General features: G+C 45.3%; 1 protein-coding gene across 2 annotated transcripts in view; it reads right to left on the reverse strand.

Moving 5' to 3' along the window:
• Nucleotides 1-15856, reverse strand: part of CHGA (chromogranin A) — a 51993-nt gene extending 36137 nt beyond the window's left edge. For both annotated transcript variants that reach the window (XM_030215170.1, XM_030215169.1), the window contains exons 1-2: nt 15598-15856; nt 14701-14747 (exon numbers count right to left, since the gene is read on the reverse strand). In XM_030215170.1, the coding sequence (XP_030071030.1) occupies nt 14701-14747; nt 15598-15643 (93 nt within the window). In that variant the 5' untranslated portion in view covers nt 15644-15856. The remainder of the gene's footprint in view (nt 1-14700; nt 14748-15597) is intronic.
• Between the last annotated feature and the right edge of the window lie 908 nt (nt 15857-16764).

Here is a 16764-nt window from a genome sequence, read left to right on the forward strand (position 1 = left end):
CATATGGTGCAGCAAGATAAAAGGAACGGAGTCTGGAGTTAGCAGTGGAGGAGAAGGGTGCAGATAAGAGAGATTTACCCAGTGAACGGAGTTCCCAGGGAGGAATGTAGGGAGAGATGAGAGTGGAGCGGTACTGAGGAGCTGCAGAGTGAATGCACTTATAGGTCAATAAGAGGAGTTTGAACTGTATGCGGAAAGGGATAGGAAGCCAGTGAAGTGACTTGAGGAGAGGGCTAATATGAGCATAATGACACTGCCGAACCTAACTTGATGCCCTAATGGAGATTATAGACCTCGCCAAATAGCCAAAACTTCAGTGCCGCTTTAAAGACTTCTTTTGCAAAGACGTGCTATCGATTCTCGTGCGGCAAATGAGAGGAAACCGTAGGAATTGAATGGGCTTCTTCTCATTTACCGCACCGGGAATCGGTAGCGCGGCTTTGTAAAAGAGGCCCTAAATTTCTTGAATGATAACTCTGTCCACAGATCCCAGGGGAGGGAGTTCCAATAGAATGGGATTGTAAAATAAAAAGCACGCTGTCCGGTGACTTCTAGAGTGGCTTGCTTGGGATTTGGGAGAACCAAACGAAAAATCGTTTAAAGAATGGAGTAGTTGAGGTGGAGAGTAGGGGATAGTAAGAGTGGCAAGATCCATTTAAAGTTTTCTGGATGGGATTACCGCAGTAAGAGTCAGGAACTTATGTACTAATCTTTGTTTGATAGCTAACCAATGATATAGTAGAACTGGAAAAGGTGTAGCGAAGGGTGACAAAAATGATAGCAGGGATGGGACGACTTCCCTATGAAGAAAGACTAAGGAGGCTAGGGCTATTCAGCTTGGAGAAGAGACGGCTGAGGGGAGACATGATAGAGGTATATAAAATAACGAGTGGAGTGGAACAGGTGGATGTGAAGCGTCTGTTCACGCTTTCCAAAAATACTCGGAGTAGGGGGCATGCGATGAAACTACAGTGTAGTAAATTTAAAACAAATCGGAGAAAATGTTTCTTCACCCAACGCATAATTAAACTCTGGAATTCGTTGCCGGAGAACGTGGTGAAGGCGGTTAGCTTGGCAGAGTTTAAAAAGGGGTTAGACGGTTTCCTAAAGGACAAGTCCATAAACCACTACTAAATGGACTTGGGAAAAATCCACAATTCCAGGAATAACATATAGAATGTTTGTACATTTGGGTAGCTCGCCAGGTGCCCTTGACCTGGATTGGCCACTGTCGGGGACAGGATGCTGGGCTCGATGGACCTTTGGTCTTTTCCCAGTATGGCATTACTTATGTACTTAAGTAATAAAGGGGTGACATGATCCTTGGAAACATAGTAATCTGATTGCTGTATTTTGCAAAGTTTGGAGGCGTTTTAGGACATAACATGGAGAGCCTAAATACACAATGTTGCAATAATCAATTCTAGAGATCAATAGTAAAAGAATAAGCACAAGATACACGGGGGAGGGGTACATTGAAAAGAATTAGTTTTATTTTGCTTTTCATTGATCTTTGTTGCTTTTATGTCTTTGTAGGTGCTGTTTCCAAGTAATTTGCCCAAAATGAGAGACAAAAAAATGTAAATATTCTTTTTTTGTGATGTTTCTTTTCAATGGTTATTTCTCATTTCAGAGGTTATGTCTAACCTAAGCATTTTTTTTTCCAGTTTCTCCTTCAGAAGGATGCTCTGTGTGCTGGATGCTGTACTAATGAGGAGCAGTGTGTGAGATCCTAGCATGAGTTGCTTGCAATACCTAGAGGAAATTGAAGGGAAACTCAGTTCCCTTCATAATGATGAAACCATAAGTACATAAGTATGTAAGTATTGTTATACTGGGAAAGACCAAAGGTCCATCAAGCCCAGCACCCTGTTTCCAACAGTGGCCAATCCAGGTTACAAATACCTGGCAAGATCCCAAAAAAGTACAAAACATTTTATACTGCTTATCTCAGAAATAGTGGATTTTCCCCAAGTCCATTTAATAACGTTCTATGGACTTTTCCTTTAGGAAGCCGTACAAACCTTTTGTTAAACTCCGCTAAGCTAACCGCCTTTACCACATTCTCTGGCAACGAATTCCAGAGTTTAATTACACGTTGAGTGAAGAATAATTTTCTCTGATTCGTTTTAAATTTACTACATTGTAGCTTCATCGCATGCCCCCTAGTCCTAGTATTTTTGGAAAGCGTAAACAGACGCTTCACATCTACCCGTTCAACTCCACTCATTATTTTATAGACCTCTATCATATCTCCCCTCAGCCGCCTTTTCTCCAAGCTGAAGAGCCCAATGCCTTATTCCAGTGTGGTGTTAATACGCATTGCTTTGTTGCTGAAAACACATGACAAAAGCCTCTCTTGTTGCACTTAACAAAAATATGGGTTACTGTCAAGGACCTAGCTTGTGTTGGAAAATAAAACTAGGAATCTTTTCAGCACCATGCACAGTTTTAAGGCTTTGTTTGCTGGAGAAAGGATTATATGAGCTTTAACGTTTTCAAGGTACCTGCAATGACATCGACTTGCCACACTAATGAGGACCCCTTTGACATATCCTCAGCTACTGAAAGAAACAGTCAAGGATTTTTACCATTCCTGTCACAAAGGCAAATTAATCTTCTGAAACATATTCTGAGATTTGAGGGGGGGGGAGAGGATTGTTGTTTACAGACCTGAATAAAAATGCCCTTCAAAATGCCTTATTTATATATTAACTAGCCGTTGAGCCCATAAAAATGGGCTGGTATTGGGGTTTTCCTTTCTTCCCCCTCCCTCCCTCCCCGCGAGATCGCCACCGCTACCGTTCCCCCCCCCCTCGGAGTCGCCGCCATCCCTCCACCCGGCCCGGGCCCTCTCTCTCTCCGCTACTAAACTTACACATCCATTCGCCGGAACGCAGCACGCACATCAGCTGAGCTGCCATCGGCCCTTCCTTCTCTGCCTGTGTCCCGCCCTCCTGTGATGTAACGTCAGCGAGGGCGAGACACAGGCAGGGAAGGAAGGCCGACGGCAGCTCAGCTGATGTACGTGCTGCGTTCCAGCGAATGGATGTGTAAGTTTAGTAGCGGAGAGAAGGCCCGGGCCGGGTGTGTGTGTGTTGGGGGAGGGGGGTAACGGTAGCGGCGACTTCGGGTGGGCGGGTGGGGGGGAGCGGTATCAACCTTGGCGGCGCAGTTTCCCTCTCTGTCCCGCCCTCGTCATCACGTATTGACGCGGGGGCGGGACAGAGAGGGAAGTCTCTACTGCGCATTTGCGAGTGAGTCGGTCACTCGCCGTTTATATGTTTGATATTCATTTGTTTTAGTACACGAGAGTTTATTTTATTTACTCAGAAACTGTATATGCCTTCTGGTTTTTTTTCAAAAAACAAAATGGTTCACATGCCGCCTTGAGTGAATTCCTTCAAAAAGGCAGTAAATAAATCCTGATAAATAAATGGTTACTCAGTAAGAGGTGTGGAGGGGCATAATCGAATGGGGGCACCCATCTCTAAGGACGTCCCGGCGAAGGGGCGGGGAAACCCATATTATCGAAACAAGATGGGCGTCCATCTTTCGTTTCGATAATACGGTTGGGGACGCCCAAGTCTCAACATTTAGGACGACCTTAGAGATAGTCAGCCCCGGTTTTTGGCCATAATGGAAACCAAAGACGTCTATCTCAAAAACGACTAAATCCAAGCCCTTTGGTTGTGGGAGGAGCCAGTATTTGTAGTGCACTGGTCCCCCTGGCATGACAGGACACCACCGGGCACCCTAGGGGGCACTGCAGTGGACTTCAGAAATTGCTCCCAGGTGCATAGCTCCCTTACCTTGGGTGCTGAGCCCCCCCCCCCCCAGGTCCGCCTGCCTGAAGTACACTGCACCCACTACAACTGCTCCAGGGACCTGTATACTGCTGCGATGGACCTGAGTATGGCATTTGAGGCTGGCAAAGTATTTTTAAACTTGTTTTTTATGGTGGGATGGGGTTAGTGACCACTGGGGGAGTAAGGGGAGGTCATCCCTGATTCCTTCTGGTGGTCATCTGGTCAGTTGGGGCAGCTTTTTGAGGCTTGGTCATGAAGAAAAAGGGACCAAGTAAAGTTGGCCAAATGCTCGTCAGGGATGCCCTTCTTTTTTCCATTATTGGCCGAGGACGCCCATCACTTAACCACGCCCCAGTCCCGCCTTTGGCACACTGCCGACACGCCCCTTGAACTTTGGTCGTCCCCCGTGAGGGAAAGCAGTTGAGGGTGCCCAAAATCGGCTTTCGATTATGCCGATTTGGGCAACCCTGAGAGAAGGATGCCCATCTCCTGATTTGTGTCGGAAAATGGGCGCCCTTCTCTTTCAAAATAGGCACAATAGTTACCCACATAGGCTACTGTTAAGATGTGGCATTTAACCTCTAAGTTTATTTATTTATTTAGATTTTGCTCAGACCTTTTTCAGTAGTAGCTCAAGGTGAGTTACATTCTGGTACTCTGGATATTTCTCTGTCTCAGGAGGCAATGGAGGGTTAAGTGACTTGCCCAAGATCACAAGGAGCAGCAGTGGGATTTGAACTGGCCACCTCTGGATTACAAGACTGGGGCTGTAACCACTAGGCTACTCCTCCTCCTCCACTAGCAACATTCCGTGTAGAATCTCCAATAGTAGCAACATTCCATGTTCCACTGCTCTAACCACTAGGCCACTCCTCCACTCCACGTGTTCTAATTTAGCACAAGTCCCTTTTACTAAAGAGCGTTAAGCCTTAATGTGTTCTTAGCATGTGAAGAACAGGCCTACAACAAAAAGTGTTAAAGCATTTGCGTTCCATTGCCTATTAGCATAAGCTACAAATGTGTTAACTATATTTTTAAAATAATTTTTGGGAGGAGGCACACCATAGGTGTAGGATGGGCATGGAAGTGTTAACTAGCTAGCGTGTTTGCATTAGCGCACTCTAACTGGCTAATGCTGAATTAACACAGGGACACTTAGCACCTCCTAAAGAGCACACAATCTGCAAAAATAAGAAAAGAAAAATCCCTATTTTCCTACTGCATTAAAAATGGGCTTAGAACACAAAAAAGTCCCATGTTAAAACGTACTGAGCCCATTTTAATGCATTTTAGCAGTCCTAGCTTCCCCCCACCCCTGGGTCCCATATCCCTCCCCCTCCTCCCCTAGGTCCCACATCTCTCACCCCCTCCATCCACAGGTCCAGCACACCCCCCTTTCTCCCCCCCCCCCCCCCCATTTACCTCAAAAGTCCCTTTCTCCAAACAGGGCCCTGGCTGTCTGCCACTCTGTTGCAGCCCACCCTTCCAGAAGCAGGAAGTTGCATCAAAAAGAGGCGGGTCATTGCAGAGAGAAAGTTCCAGTCAGCGGCAGACAGACAACGGCTCTGTATGGAGAAAGGGACTTTTAAGTAAATGGGGGGGGGGGAGGAATAAAAGAAGGGGAGTGCTGGACCCGTAGATGGAGGGATGTCAGACATATGGGGAGGAGGTACTGGAACCCTCAACTGTACTGGGCCCTCAGTCCACCCCGGCATTTTAGTAAACGGGACCCCTAATGTTTCATACTAACTGTTTAATAGTATGTCTTAATGGCAGCCCACATTGATTACTTTCCCCCAACTGTAATTTCAACATAACAAACTATTGAAAAGCAAGATAATCATATTTTACCAAAAAAAAATACAGAAATCCCCATTATCTAAAATTCAGTGATAGCTCGTTTAAAGGCTCAAAGGAGTTATTATCAGCTGGATAAGCACCAACTAGGGTTTCCAAGAGTATTTCTATTCTTTTTCTGATTGTCTCTTATCCACAGATGAGGATCTCACACATAATCGAAAACCAATTTTGGCCGGCGCCAACTGCTTTCCGTCACGGAGCAGGCCAAACTTCAAGGGGGCGTGTCGGTAGGGGGTGTGGCACGAGATGGCTGGCTTCGCCCAATATTGGAAAAAAGAAAGCCGGCCTGGACGAGCATTTCGCCGGCTTCACTTGGTTCCTTTTTTTTCAGGACCAAGCTTCAAAAAGGTGCCCCAACTGACCAAATGACCACCAGAGGGAATCGGGGATGACCTCCCCTTATTCCCCCAGTGGTCACCAACCCCCTCCCACCCCCATTTTTTTTTTTTGCCAGCCTCTATGCCAGCTTCAAATGTCATACCCAGCTCCCTGGTCCCTGGAGCAGTATTTAGTGGGTGCAGTGCACTTCAGGCAGGTGGACCCAGGCCCATCCCCCCCTACCTGTTACACTTGTGGTGGTAAATGGGAGCCCTCCAACCCCCCCCCAAAACCCATTGTGTCCCACATGTAGGTGCCCCCCTTCACCCATAAGGGCTATGGTAGTGGTGTAGAGTTGTGGGGAGTGGGTTTGGGGGGGCTTAGCACCCAAGGTAAGGGAGCTATGCACCTGGGAGCTACTTTTATTATTTCTATTATTTCTAGAAGTGCCCCCTAGGGTGCCCGGTTGGTGTCCTGGCATGTGAGGGGGACCAGTGCACTACAAATGCTGGCTCCTCCCACGACCAAATGCCTTGGATTTGGCCGGGTTTGAGATAGCCAGCGTTAGTTTCCATTATTGGTGAAAACCGATGCCGGCCATCTCAAACCCGGCCATCTCTGACATTTGGCCGGCCCGAACCGTATTATTGAAATGAAAGATGGCTGGCCATCTTTTTCAATAATACGATTCAGGACTGCTCTTTGCGGCGCTGGCCAAATAGATGGCCGGCCCCTCTTTTTCTGCTGTGAATCATTTTGGTAACTTGTTAGCTTTCAGGCTGATTATTTATTTCCATTTCTTTACCACCACTCCAAATCTGCAAATCATGCATCTCACAAATTCCAACAAACATTTAAACATGATTATTTCTTCTGGCACCAGTGAATTGAGGCAGAAGAGTTTAATCTGCTTTTCCTAGATCTCATTTCTGTACATCAGAAGCCAGAGACTACAACCCTGTGCAATGCAAGAAATGAGATGCACTTTTGAAATCTTAAGATATAAGGGATTCTTGCCATGTTAAAAGGTCATTGCAGACTGAGGGGCTGATGCAGAAAGCCATGCTTTAGAGCCCTATGCTAAAACTCAGTGCAGGGTTTCCTAATGCATGATTTAAACATGTTCTGCCCAATGCAGGATGCAAATAATATGCAAATGGCTAGATTCTATCTATCAGTACATAAGTAAATAAGTAATGCCACACTGGGAAAAGACCAAGGGGCCATCGAGCCCAGCATCCTGTCCACGACAGCGGCCAATCCAGGCCAAGGGCACCTGGCAAGCTTCCCAAACGTACAAACATTCTATACAATCAAGCCATTGTGACATCACTAATGAGGTTGGCTCTTATTGGTGGAATGAGCCACTATGACATCACAATAGGTTAAATCACTGCTCTATGTAATAAAAGTGAGCCAAGTAGAGGACATAAGTACATAAGTAATGCCACACTGGGAAAAGACCAAGGGTCCATCGAGCCCAGCATCCTGTCCACGACAGCGGCCAATCCAGGCCAAGGGCACCTGGCAAGCTTCCCAAACGTACAAACATTCTATACAATCAAGCCATTGTGACATCACTAATGAGGTTGGCTCTTATTGGTGGAATGAGCCACTATGACATCACAATAGGTTAAATCACTGCTCTATGTAATAAAAGTGAGCCAAGTAGAGGACATAAGTACATAAGTAATGCCACACTGGGAAAAGACCAAGGGTCCATCGAGCCCAGCATCCTGTCCACGACAGCGGCCAATCCAGGCCAAGGGCACCTGGCAAGCTTCCCAAACGTACAAACATTCTATACAATCAAGCCATTGTGACATCACTAATGAGGTTGGCTCTTATTGGTGGAATGAGCCACTATGACATCACAATAGGTTAAATCACTGCTCTATGTAATAAAAGTGAGCCAAGTAGAGGACATAAGTACATAAGTAATGCCACACTGGGAAAAGACCAAGGGGCCATCGAGCCCAGCATCCTGTCCACGACAGCGGCCAATCCAGGCCAAGGGCACCTGGCAAGCTTCCCAAACGTACAAACATTCTATACAATCAAGCCATTGTGACATCACTAATGAGGTTGGCTCTTATTGGTGGAATGAGCCACTATGACATCACAATAGGTTAAATCACTGCTCTATGTAATAAAAGTGAGCCAAGTAGAGGACATAAGTACATAAGTAATGCCACACTGGGAAAAGACCAAGGGTCCATCGAGCCCAGCATCCTGTCCACGACAGCGGCCAATCCAGGCCAAGGGCACCTGGCAAGCTTCCCAAACGTACAAACATTCTATACAATCAAGCCATTGTGACATCACTAATGAGGTTGGCTCTTATTGGTGGAATGAGCCACTATGACATCACAATAGGTTAAATCACTGCTCTATGTAATAAAAGTGAGCCAAGTAGAGGACATAAGTACATAAGTAATGCCACACTGGGAAAAAACCAAGGGTCCATCGAGCCCAGCATCCTATCCATGACAGCGACCAATCCAGGCCAAGGGCACCTGGCAAGCTTCCCAAACGTATAAACATTCTATACATGTTATTCCTGGAATTGTGGATTTTTCCCATGTCCATTTAGTAGTGGTTTATGGACTTGTCCTTTAAGAAACCGTCCAACCCCTTTTTAAACTCTGCCAAGCTAACCGCCTTCACCACGTTCTCTGGCAACGAATTCCAGAGTTTAATTACGCGTTGGGTGAAGAAACATTTTCTCCGATTTGTTTTAAATTTACTACACTGTAGTTTCATCGCATGCCCCCTAGTCCTAGTATTTTTGGAAAGCGTGAACAGATGCTTCACATCCACCCGTTCCACTCCACTCATTATTTTATATACGTCTATCATGACTTATGTGCTGATGTCTACTGGAGTCTTTGCACAGATAGCTTGTTTGCAAAACTGTTTTTAATAGAGGGTGGCCATGGTAGCATAGGAAATTGTGCATAAAAGTCAAGCTGAAATGTACACAAAGCCTCGTGCACCTATTATATCGGACCCTGAAACTGGAAAAAGAACTCAGTCCTTTGTTTCATGGTTGTGAGGAGGAACCATCCGACGCAAGTCACCTTTGGGAATAATCTATTTTTGTGCACTTGATGTCTTGGAAATTTTTCATGCAGAAAACAATTCTCCAGAGAGAAAAAAAACGTAAATATATCTTTAAGCTTCTACAGACTACCATTGTACAATTTCTTGTGCAGAATTAGAAAAAAAGAAGTATCCATTCTAGGTTATCCTCTGATATATCTACAGTATATTAAAATTAAATCTATTTAGGCTGTTATTAAAGCAGAAAAGCCTAAAATTGTAAGGAAAACCTGCCTAAAGCCGTTCATCTTCTTTTACAGTTTCCCTCCCACCGCCAAACCTAGGTTCTTGGAAATGTATCGCCTGATTTTTCCTGTAACTCATATTTTGAAATTCTAAAATAAATGTTGATACATTCCCAGGGAATTAAGCAACCAGCAGCTTCAGCCATCATCATTTGCACAGAGAATGTTTCATGCTGCAACAGCTGATGCTTGCCAGGTTTCAGACAAAAGAAGAAAGGGGGGGGGGGGGGCTGGAAAACTGAGTGAAAGCATCCAAACCAGTATCAACAGAGAGCACAGAGTGAAATAATGCATTAACATGGTGGATGACAGAAGAAAAAGGCAAATTGGCTCAGCTCTTTGTCTATTTATTCCTGTCCGCACTGCTACTTATACACAGAGGGGTGAATTCTATGTATATGGCACTGAAAAAAGTTAGGCAGTTTCTAGAATACTGCTTATGCCTGGGAATCGGGCCTAACTTTAGGCACAGCCATTTGCACCAACTGAAACCTGATGCAAATGTACATACCTAAATTAGGCATGTCTGCCCCTTAGCAGGAGTAGCCTAGTGGTTAGTGCAGTGGACTTTGACCCTGGGGAACTGAGTTCGATTCTCACTGCAGCTCCCTGTGACTCTGGGCAAGTCACTTAACCCTCCATTGCCCCTGGTACAAAATAAGTACCTGAATATATGTAAACCGCCTTGAATGTAGTTGCAAAAAACCTCAGAAAGGCGGTAAATCAAGTCCCAGTTCCCTTTCCCTATTTGAGAATCTACATGGAATGTTGCTATTCCACTAGCAACATTCCATGTAGAAGCCTGCCCTTGCAGATCAGCAACGCAGCCGCGCAGGCTTCTGTTTCTGTGAGTCTGATGCCCTGCACATAGTGCAGGACGTCAGACTCACAGAAACAGAAGCCTGTGCGGCAGCATTGGTGATCTGCAAGGGCAGGCTTCTCCATGGAATGTTGCTAGTGGAGGAGTAGCCTAGTGGTTAGTGCAGTGGATCCTGGGAAACTGAGTTCAATTCCCACTACAGCTCCTTGTGACTCTGGGCAAGTCACTTAACCCTCCATTGCCCCTGGTACAAAACAAGTACCTGAACATATGTAAACCGCTTGAATGTAGTTGCAAAAACCTCAGAAAGGCGATATATCAAGTCCCATTTCCCTCCCCCCCCCCCCTTATTCTAGAACAATGCACATTAATTTTAGGATTGCCCCCATTCTACCCATCACCATCCCATTTCTGCCCCCCCCCCCCCTTTTTGAATTTGTGCGTAAAATTTAGGCACAGATCTTGCGCCATGTATGTTCCAATTAAATCTAATTAGTGCCAATTGCTTGTTAAACAGCCAAGCATCAGCACTAATGAGCTTGCTATTCAATTAAATTGCTTGTGTAAATTGGGCGTGCAGCCAAATTTGCACACGTAATTTTTAGGGGGAGAGTGGAGAAGTAGCCTAGTGGTTAGTGTAATGGGTGGCAAACTAGAGATGATCCTTGTAAGTCCTCGAGGAGGGCAGAAAGGTGTCTAGTGTACTGAATGTAACTCACCTTGAGATACCAGTGGAAATTAAAAAAAAAATCCCAACTATCAAACATATACCAGGGTCACTTGTAAGAAATTTTTTCTTGTCCAGGACGGCTCTTGTCTCTTTTCTACTTGCTGCTCCAGCCTTTTTGGTAGGTAAGCATGCAAGAATTCCTATCACCCAGCATCTGGCCACTCGCATGTTAATTCTTTTCATTCTAAAGGAGGTGAAGAGGGTGTCTGGTAATTAAGTGTTAGTAAAACTGCTTTAGATCTGGCAGTCAATCGGTCAAACAACATGATTACAAATATGACTCTTACCTAGGACCTAATTCTGCTGTTCTAATGCATAAGCAATGCTTGTTATAACTATTTGCTTGCTTGCCTAGGACAAGTGGGTTGTTTTTATTCTGGCAAGCTGGCAGCATCCTTGCCTCCAATCAGAACCTGGCAGGAGAAAGTCACATCTTTAGCCTTGATTGGGGGCCTGGAAGACAGAAGCTGCTGGGCAGGTTAGGAGAAACTGAAGAGTGAGAGAGCTGGGGCATAGGGAGGATGTAGAAAGTGTTGGGCTTTTTTAAAATCTTGTTACATTTGTACCTCACGCTTTCCCACTCATGGCAGGCTCAATGCGGCTTACATGGGGCAATGGAGGGTTAAGTGACTTGCCCAGAGTCACAAGGAGCTGCCTGTGCCTGAAGTGGGAATCAAACTCAGTTCCTCAGGACCAAAGTCCACCACCCTAACCACTAGGCCACTCCTCCTACTATTTGAGATTCTACATGGAATGTTGCTATTCCACTAGCAACATTCCATGTGCCCTTGCAGATCACCAATGTGGCCGCGCAGGCTTCTGCTTCTGTGAGTCTGACATCCTGCACATACGTGCAGGACGTCAGACTCACAGAAACAGAAGCCTGCGCAAGCTTCTACATGGAATGTTGCTAGTGGAATAGCAACATTCCATGTAGAATCTCCAATAGTATCTATTTTATTTTTGTTACATTTGTACCCTGCGCTTTCCCACTCATGGCAGGCTCAATGCGGCTTACATGGGGCAATGGAGGGTTAAGTGACTTGCCCAGAGTCACAAGGAGCTGCCTGTGCCTGAAGTAGGAATCAAACTCAGTTCCTCAGTTCCCCCAGGACCAAAGTCCACCACCCTAACCATTAGGCCACTCCTCCAGGTTGTGGGGTGAATGAGAGGCTGGGAATTAAAAGAAGCCTGCTTTTAGATGAGACCCGAGAGAGAAAGAGGCTGCAAGGGTTGAAAGAGTCTAGTCTCTAGAGAAAAATGCGCTCAGGGTTCAAGTCTACCACCCCCCTTTCCTCCGCTAGAACATATTTTTGAGGGATTGGGGGAGTCAGAAATATATGGCTGATGGATTTGGAACCAGCTGAGTAAGTTCTGGAGGAATTATTCAGATCCCAAACAAAAAGGTTTTATAAGTTCAGCAGGGTGTTGATGTCGGTGTTACACTCACAAGTCATTTAAAAATGGGGAGAACATGGGATGGAAATTATTAGGTGATGTAAAAGTTTGTAGCTAATCATCATAATATAGCTCATGGAGAAACAGTCATCCTTTTCTCTAGGAATGATACATTTTTCTAAATAACTTTCTTATAAGACGCTATGGGTAAGGTTGTATTTACTTCTAGATTTGTTTAAATTATTGAAGATGTAACTGAAACACAATAAACTAGACTACTGCCTTGAGAGGTTTTACTATACCAAACGTTTCTTCAAGCAAAGGCAGAAAGAGTAACTGACATGAGGAAACCCAGACACCAAAGAAAATGTTTTTTTTTCTAGAGAATATGTTTTCATTAACTTATCACCTTGAAACACAACTGCAAATGATCTAGAAAAATAAACATTTTGTGTGCATATTCCCAGGGCTGTGCCTAGGGTCTCTGGCGCCCCCCTGCAGACTATCAGTTGGCGCGCGCGCCTCCCTCCCCCCCCCCCCCGGACCTGCCTGGCTCCAAGGCGCATGGAAGAGCCATTTCCTGCCTTCTTCCAGCCCCCGATCCTCCACTCCCCCCGTTGTCAATCATCTCACGTCTGCCCTCAGCTGCCCGATAGCCCTCGTTCCCTTCCTGCCCTCGCCCTACCGTAAAATATTGTAATTTTCCTCGGCGCCGGCATTGCAAGCAGCAGCAGGCTCCAGCCTTCCCTCGCATGGTTCTGCCCTCGCGGAAACAGGAAATACGTCAAAAGAGGGTGGATCCATGCAAGGGAAGGCTGGAGCCCGCTCGAGGAAAATTACAATATTTAAAGGTAGGGCGAGGGCAGGAAGGGAACGAGGGCTATCGGGCAGCTGGGAGATGATTAGCGACTGGGGAGCGAGGAAGTCTGCAGCTCGTAGGGTGGGGGCAGCGGTTGAGTCTGGTGAGATTTATTTTACAACTCGATGGCGTGGCGCCCTTGAAGGCAGGCACCCCCCCTGCGGCGCTTACCCAAATATGCAGAATAAAAATCTCATTACCAAACCTCACAGATAGCATTTTTCAAAGGGTTAGATCCCTCAAATTAGTGTAGATATTACATCCCCCCTCCTATTTTCACTCCTTTGAAACAAGGAATCTTATGAGTATTCCACAAATGAGAAATATTTTAGCGCAGCAGACCTTGATCCTGGGGAACTGGGTTCGATTCCCATTACAGCTCCTTGTGACTCTGGGCAAGTCACTTAACCCTCCATTGCCCCAGGTACAAATAAGCACTTGTATATACTATGTAAACAGCTTTGAATGTAATTGGAAAACCCACAGAAAGGCAGTTTATCAAGTTCCCATTTCCCCTTCCCTATTTGAGATTCTACATGGAATGTTGCTACTATTGGAGATTCTAGATGGAATGTTGCTACTATTGAGATTCTGTTGCTACTATTTGAGATTCTACATGGAATGTTGCTATTCCACTAGCAACATTCCATGTAGAAGCCTGCCCTTGCAGATCAGCAATGCGGCCACGCAGGCTTCTGTTTCTGTGAGTCTGACGTCCTGCACCAGACTCACAGAAACAGAAGCCTGCGTGGCCACATTGCTGATCTGCAAGGGCAGGCTTTTACATGGAGTGTTGCTAGTGGAGGAGTAGCCTAGTGGCTAGAGCAGTGGACTTTGATCCTGGGGAACAGGGTTCAATTTCCACTACAGCTCCTTGTGACTCTGGGCAGGTCACCTAACCCTCCATTACCCCACTTTGAATGTAGTTGTAAAAAGCACACAAAGGTGGCATATCAAGTCCCATTCCCCCTATACATCCTTTATTTTACAGTGGCTATGATCCTATATAATAAAACTCACCCTCAACCTTCTGAGGACACTGACGTCACTGTCAGGTCCTCTGGGCACTTCCTTCCGGTTCGAAGCCCTCGTGGTGGTGAAGCCTCCGAAAACACTGTGTTGGGGCCCCACCCTCGCGTCAAACGTGATGACGTCGAGGGTGGAGCAATGGCGTCAGTGGCTTGCCGAGGTCCACAACAATGGCGGTCAGTGCCTTCAGAACGCCGAAGGGGTGAGTAGGGAGGGGGGAGGTTCAGAAGGAAACCGTGCTAGTGCCCATTTCATTTGCGCAAGAAATGGGCATGTTTTACTAGATACCAAATAATTCACTGCCTGGTGGATTCATTTTGCCACTTGCATGCTACAGTCATTCTTGCTAACTGAAGCAAAAACATTCTTTGGATTGATGTATTGTAACCATGCAGTTGTGTTGCCTTAAACATTAAAATCATCTTCAGTGCTCAATTTGAGATAGTAAATGCATGCATATTTAAATAAAGCTTGCAAAACTTTGTTTTTGCGGGAAAGAGGAGTTGCAGAAGCAGAGTTTTAAAATTTACCTTGGCATCGTCTTCATTCTTTTGGTTAACTAATGGAAAAGAAATTACTGAAAAATAAACCCAAGAAAGTTAATTTGATTATACCAGTCTATGAATCATAAGACCAATCAGAACAATCCATATCGGTACGCAGTATGTTCAGGCTTTTCTTGCTTAGTAACATAGTAGATGAGGACAGATAACGAGTTGCATGGTCTAACCAGTCTGCCCAAAATTTGCATGCTTAATCTTGAGCTGTCCTTGCCATTTTCAGGCACAGACCGTAGAAGTCTGCCCTGCAATGGCTTAATTTTCAGCCCAATTAGATCTATTCTAGCCATAATCGGGACACAGACTCCTTGCATAGACTTTGTTAAATTTAGATTCTAGCGTATTAACAAGATAGTTTTGTAAATTAAAATAGAGTTGATACTCAAATTTTGTAGCGACGAGCTTAATTTTGTGCTATTTTTTTTTCATAAATAACGATATAATTTCATTTATACCTGCCTTAGTATTTGGTTAACCCTTCAAAGCTGAAGCATCTTAATATAATCTATCGCTCCATATCTCATACGCATTTGCTGGGTTTTAATTTTCAGGACACGCACTGAACTGACAAACATATACACTCCAAGAAAGCAGCAATCCCAATCCTACATGCTACTAGGTTGCTTTCCTACGATGTAGTACTATAATTATAGCTTGCTGTAGATTCTCTTTTACAAAAGGTTTGCAGGGGGCACCAGACCAGAGGAGCTTCCAAACGAGAAAGCTGAGCAGGGCTTGCAGTACTTAGCTATAGGAACTCACGTCTCTGTCCTTGGTGCTGAAAGGACACTGACTGCGCCAAATACTCCAGTTCAGCACCTAGCGTTGAACCCTGACAGACCGAGGCCTCAAGCCAGGTTTTCTCACCTTGCGCTGCACAAAGAAGCGCAGCGAACAGCCCCCTGCCCAGCATTATTTTAAAGCCTGTAGTATCTGAAAGAGTAGGATGGAGGGAATCTGCAGTTCCAGCTCTCGCCGTTGATTCCTATGAGACAGTGGAAGCCGCTGAGTCTACATCTGGAGGGGAGAAAGAAAGACAAAGGAGATTCAAGGACCGAGGCCGGAGGAGATCAGCCAGCGAGATTACCCTGGAGACCACCTTGTTTTCCTTATGCCTTTGCTGTAAGTCCCTGATGGGCACTGCAGCAACCACCTGATTTATATATCCCTGCCTCCTCGGAAGTGACGTCACGTGAGGCCACTCCCTCTCCCCTATACACTCCTGTCCCCTCCCCTTTCGGCCAGGCTGAGGACACGTGGGGAAGGGAGGTCTGAGGGTTTCTCCGTGCAAAGTGTCCAGCGATCTTTCCACCTCGCGTTCGCTTGAATGGAATATGCCCAACTTCTACTTCAAAGAGTACTACACGACTTGACCAAACAGAACAAGCAAAGTGCAAGGTTAATAGCTTTGTACACTGTTCTCATTCGTACTGATCTGGGGCAAATTTTCCTAGGCACTGCCATTTTGAGAGGGAGTCCTATGTCGGGTATGAGAAAGTGAAATATTGATGTGGCCTATTCAGGCATAGATGACTCTAAAAATCTACTGATATAAGCTATTTAAAAACTATAGTTTTTTTTTTAATAATTCAAACCAACATGCACCAGTGCTTTAAAGGCTCTCTTCTAGGTTATTTGACAGCAAGTATCTGAGCCTTGCTGTTAAATGCCTTCCCTTGGGACCCAAGACAATTATGTTCAAAATCAATTCATCGCTTCTGGCTCTTTGTTAAATGAAGGCCCCTGTTAAGTAAAGGGCTTATCCTTTGCAATGAGCTCTTACTCCTCTGACAGGCCATGAACTGTCAGGAAATGCCCTCCAACATCGAAGTGTTCCTACAATTTATCAATATCATGTTTCTCCATTAGACAAAGCGTCTCTTTTTCTCACTTTATTTGAGCCTTCGCTATTTCTCCTTGAAGGTCAATGTTTTCCAAAGGAATTTCTCATAAGTACAAAATTTGAGGCGCCATTGAAAAATAGTACTTTGAGCACGATCCCTCATCCCTGTCAACATACCTCCACTATCACTT

This window comes from Microcaecilia unicolor, chromosome 9, assembly GCF_901765095.1.
Source record: "Microcaecilia unicolor chromosome 9, aMicUni1.1, whole genome shotgun sequence".
NCBI classification, from domain to species: Eukaryota; Metazoa; Chordata; class Amphibia; order Gymnophiona; family Siphonopidae; genus Microcaecilia; species Microcaecilia unicolor.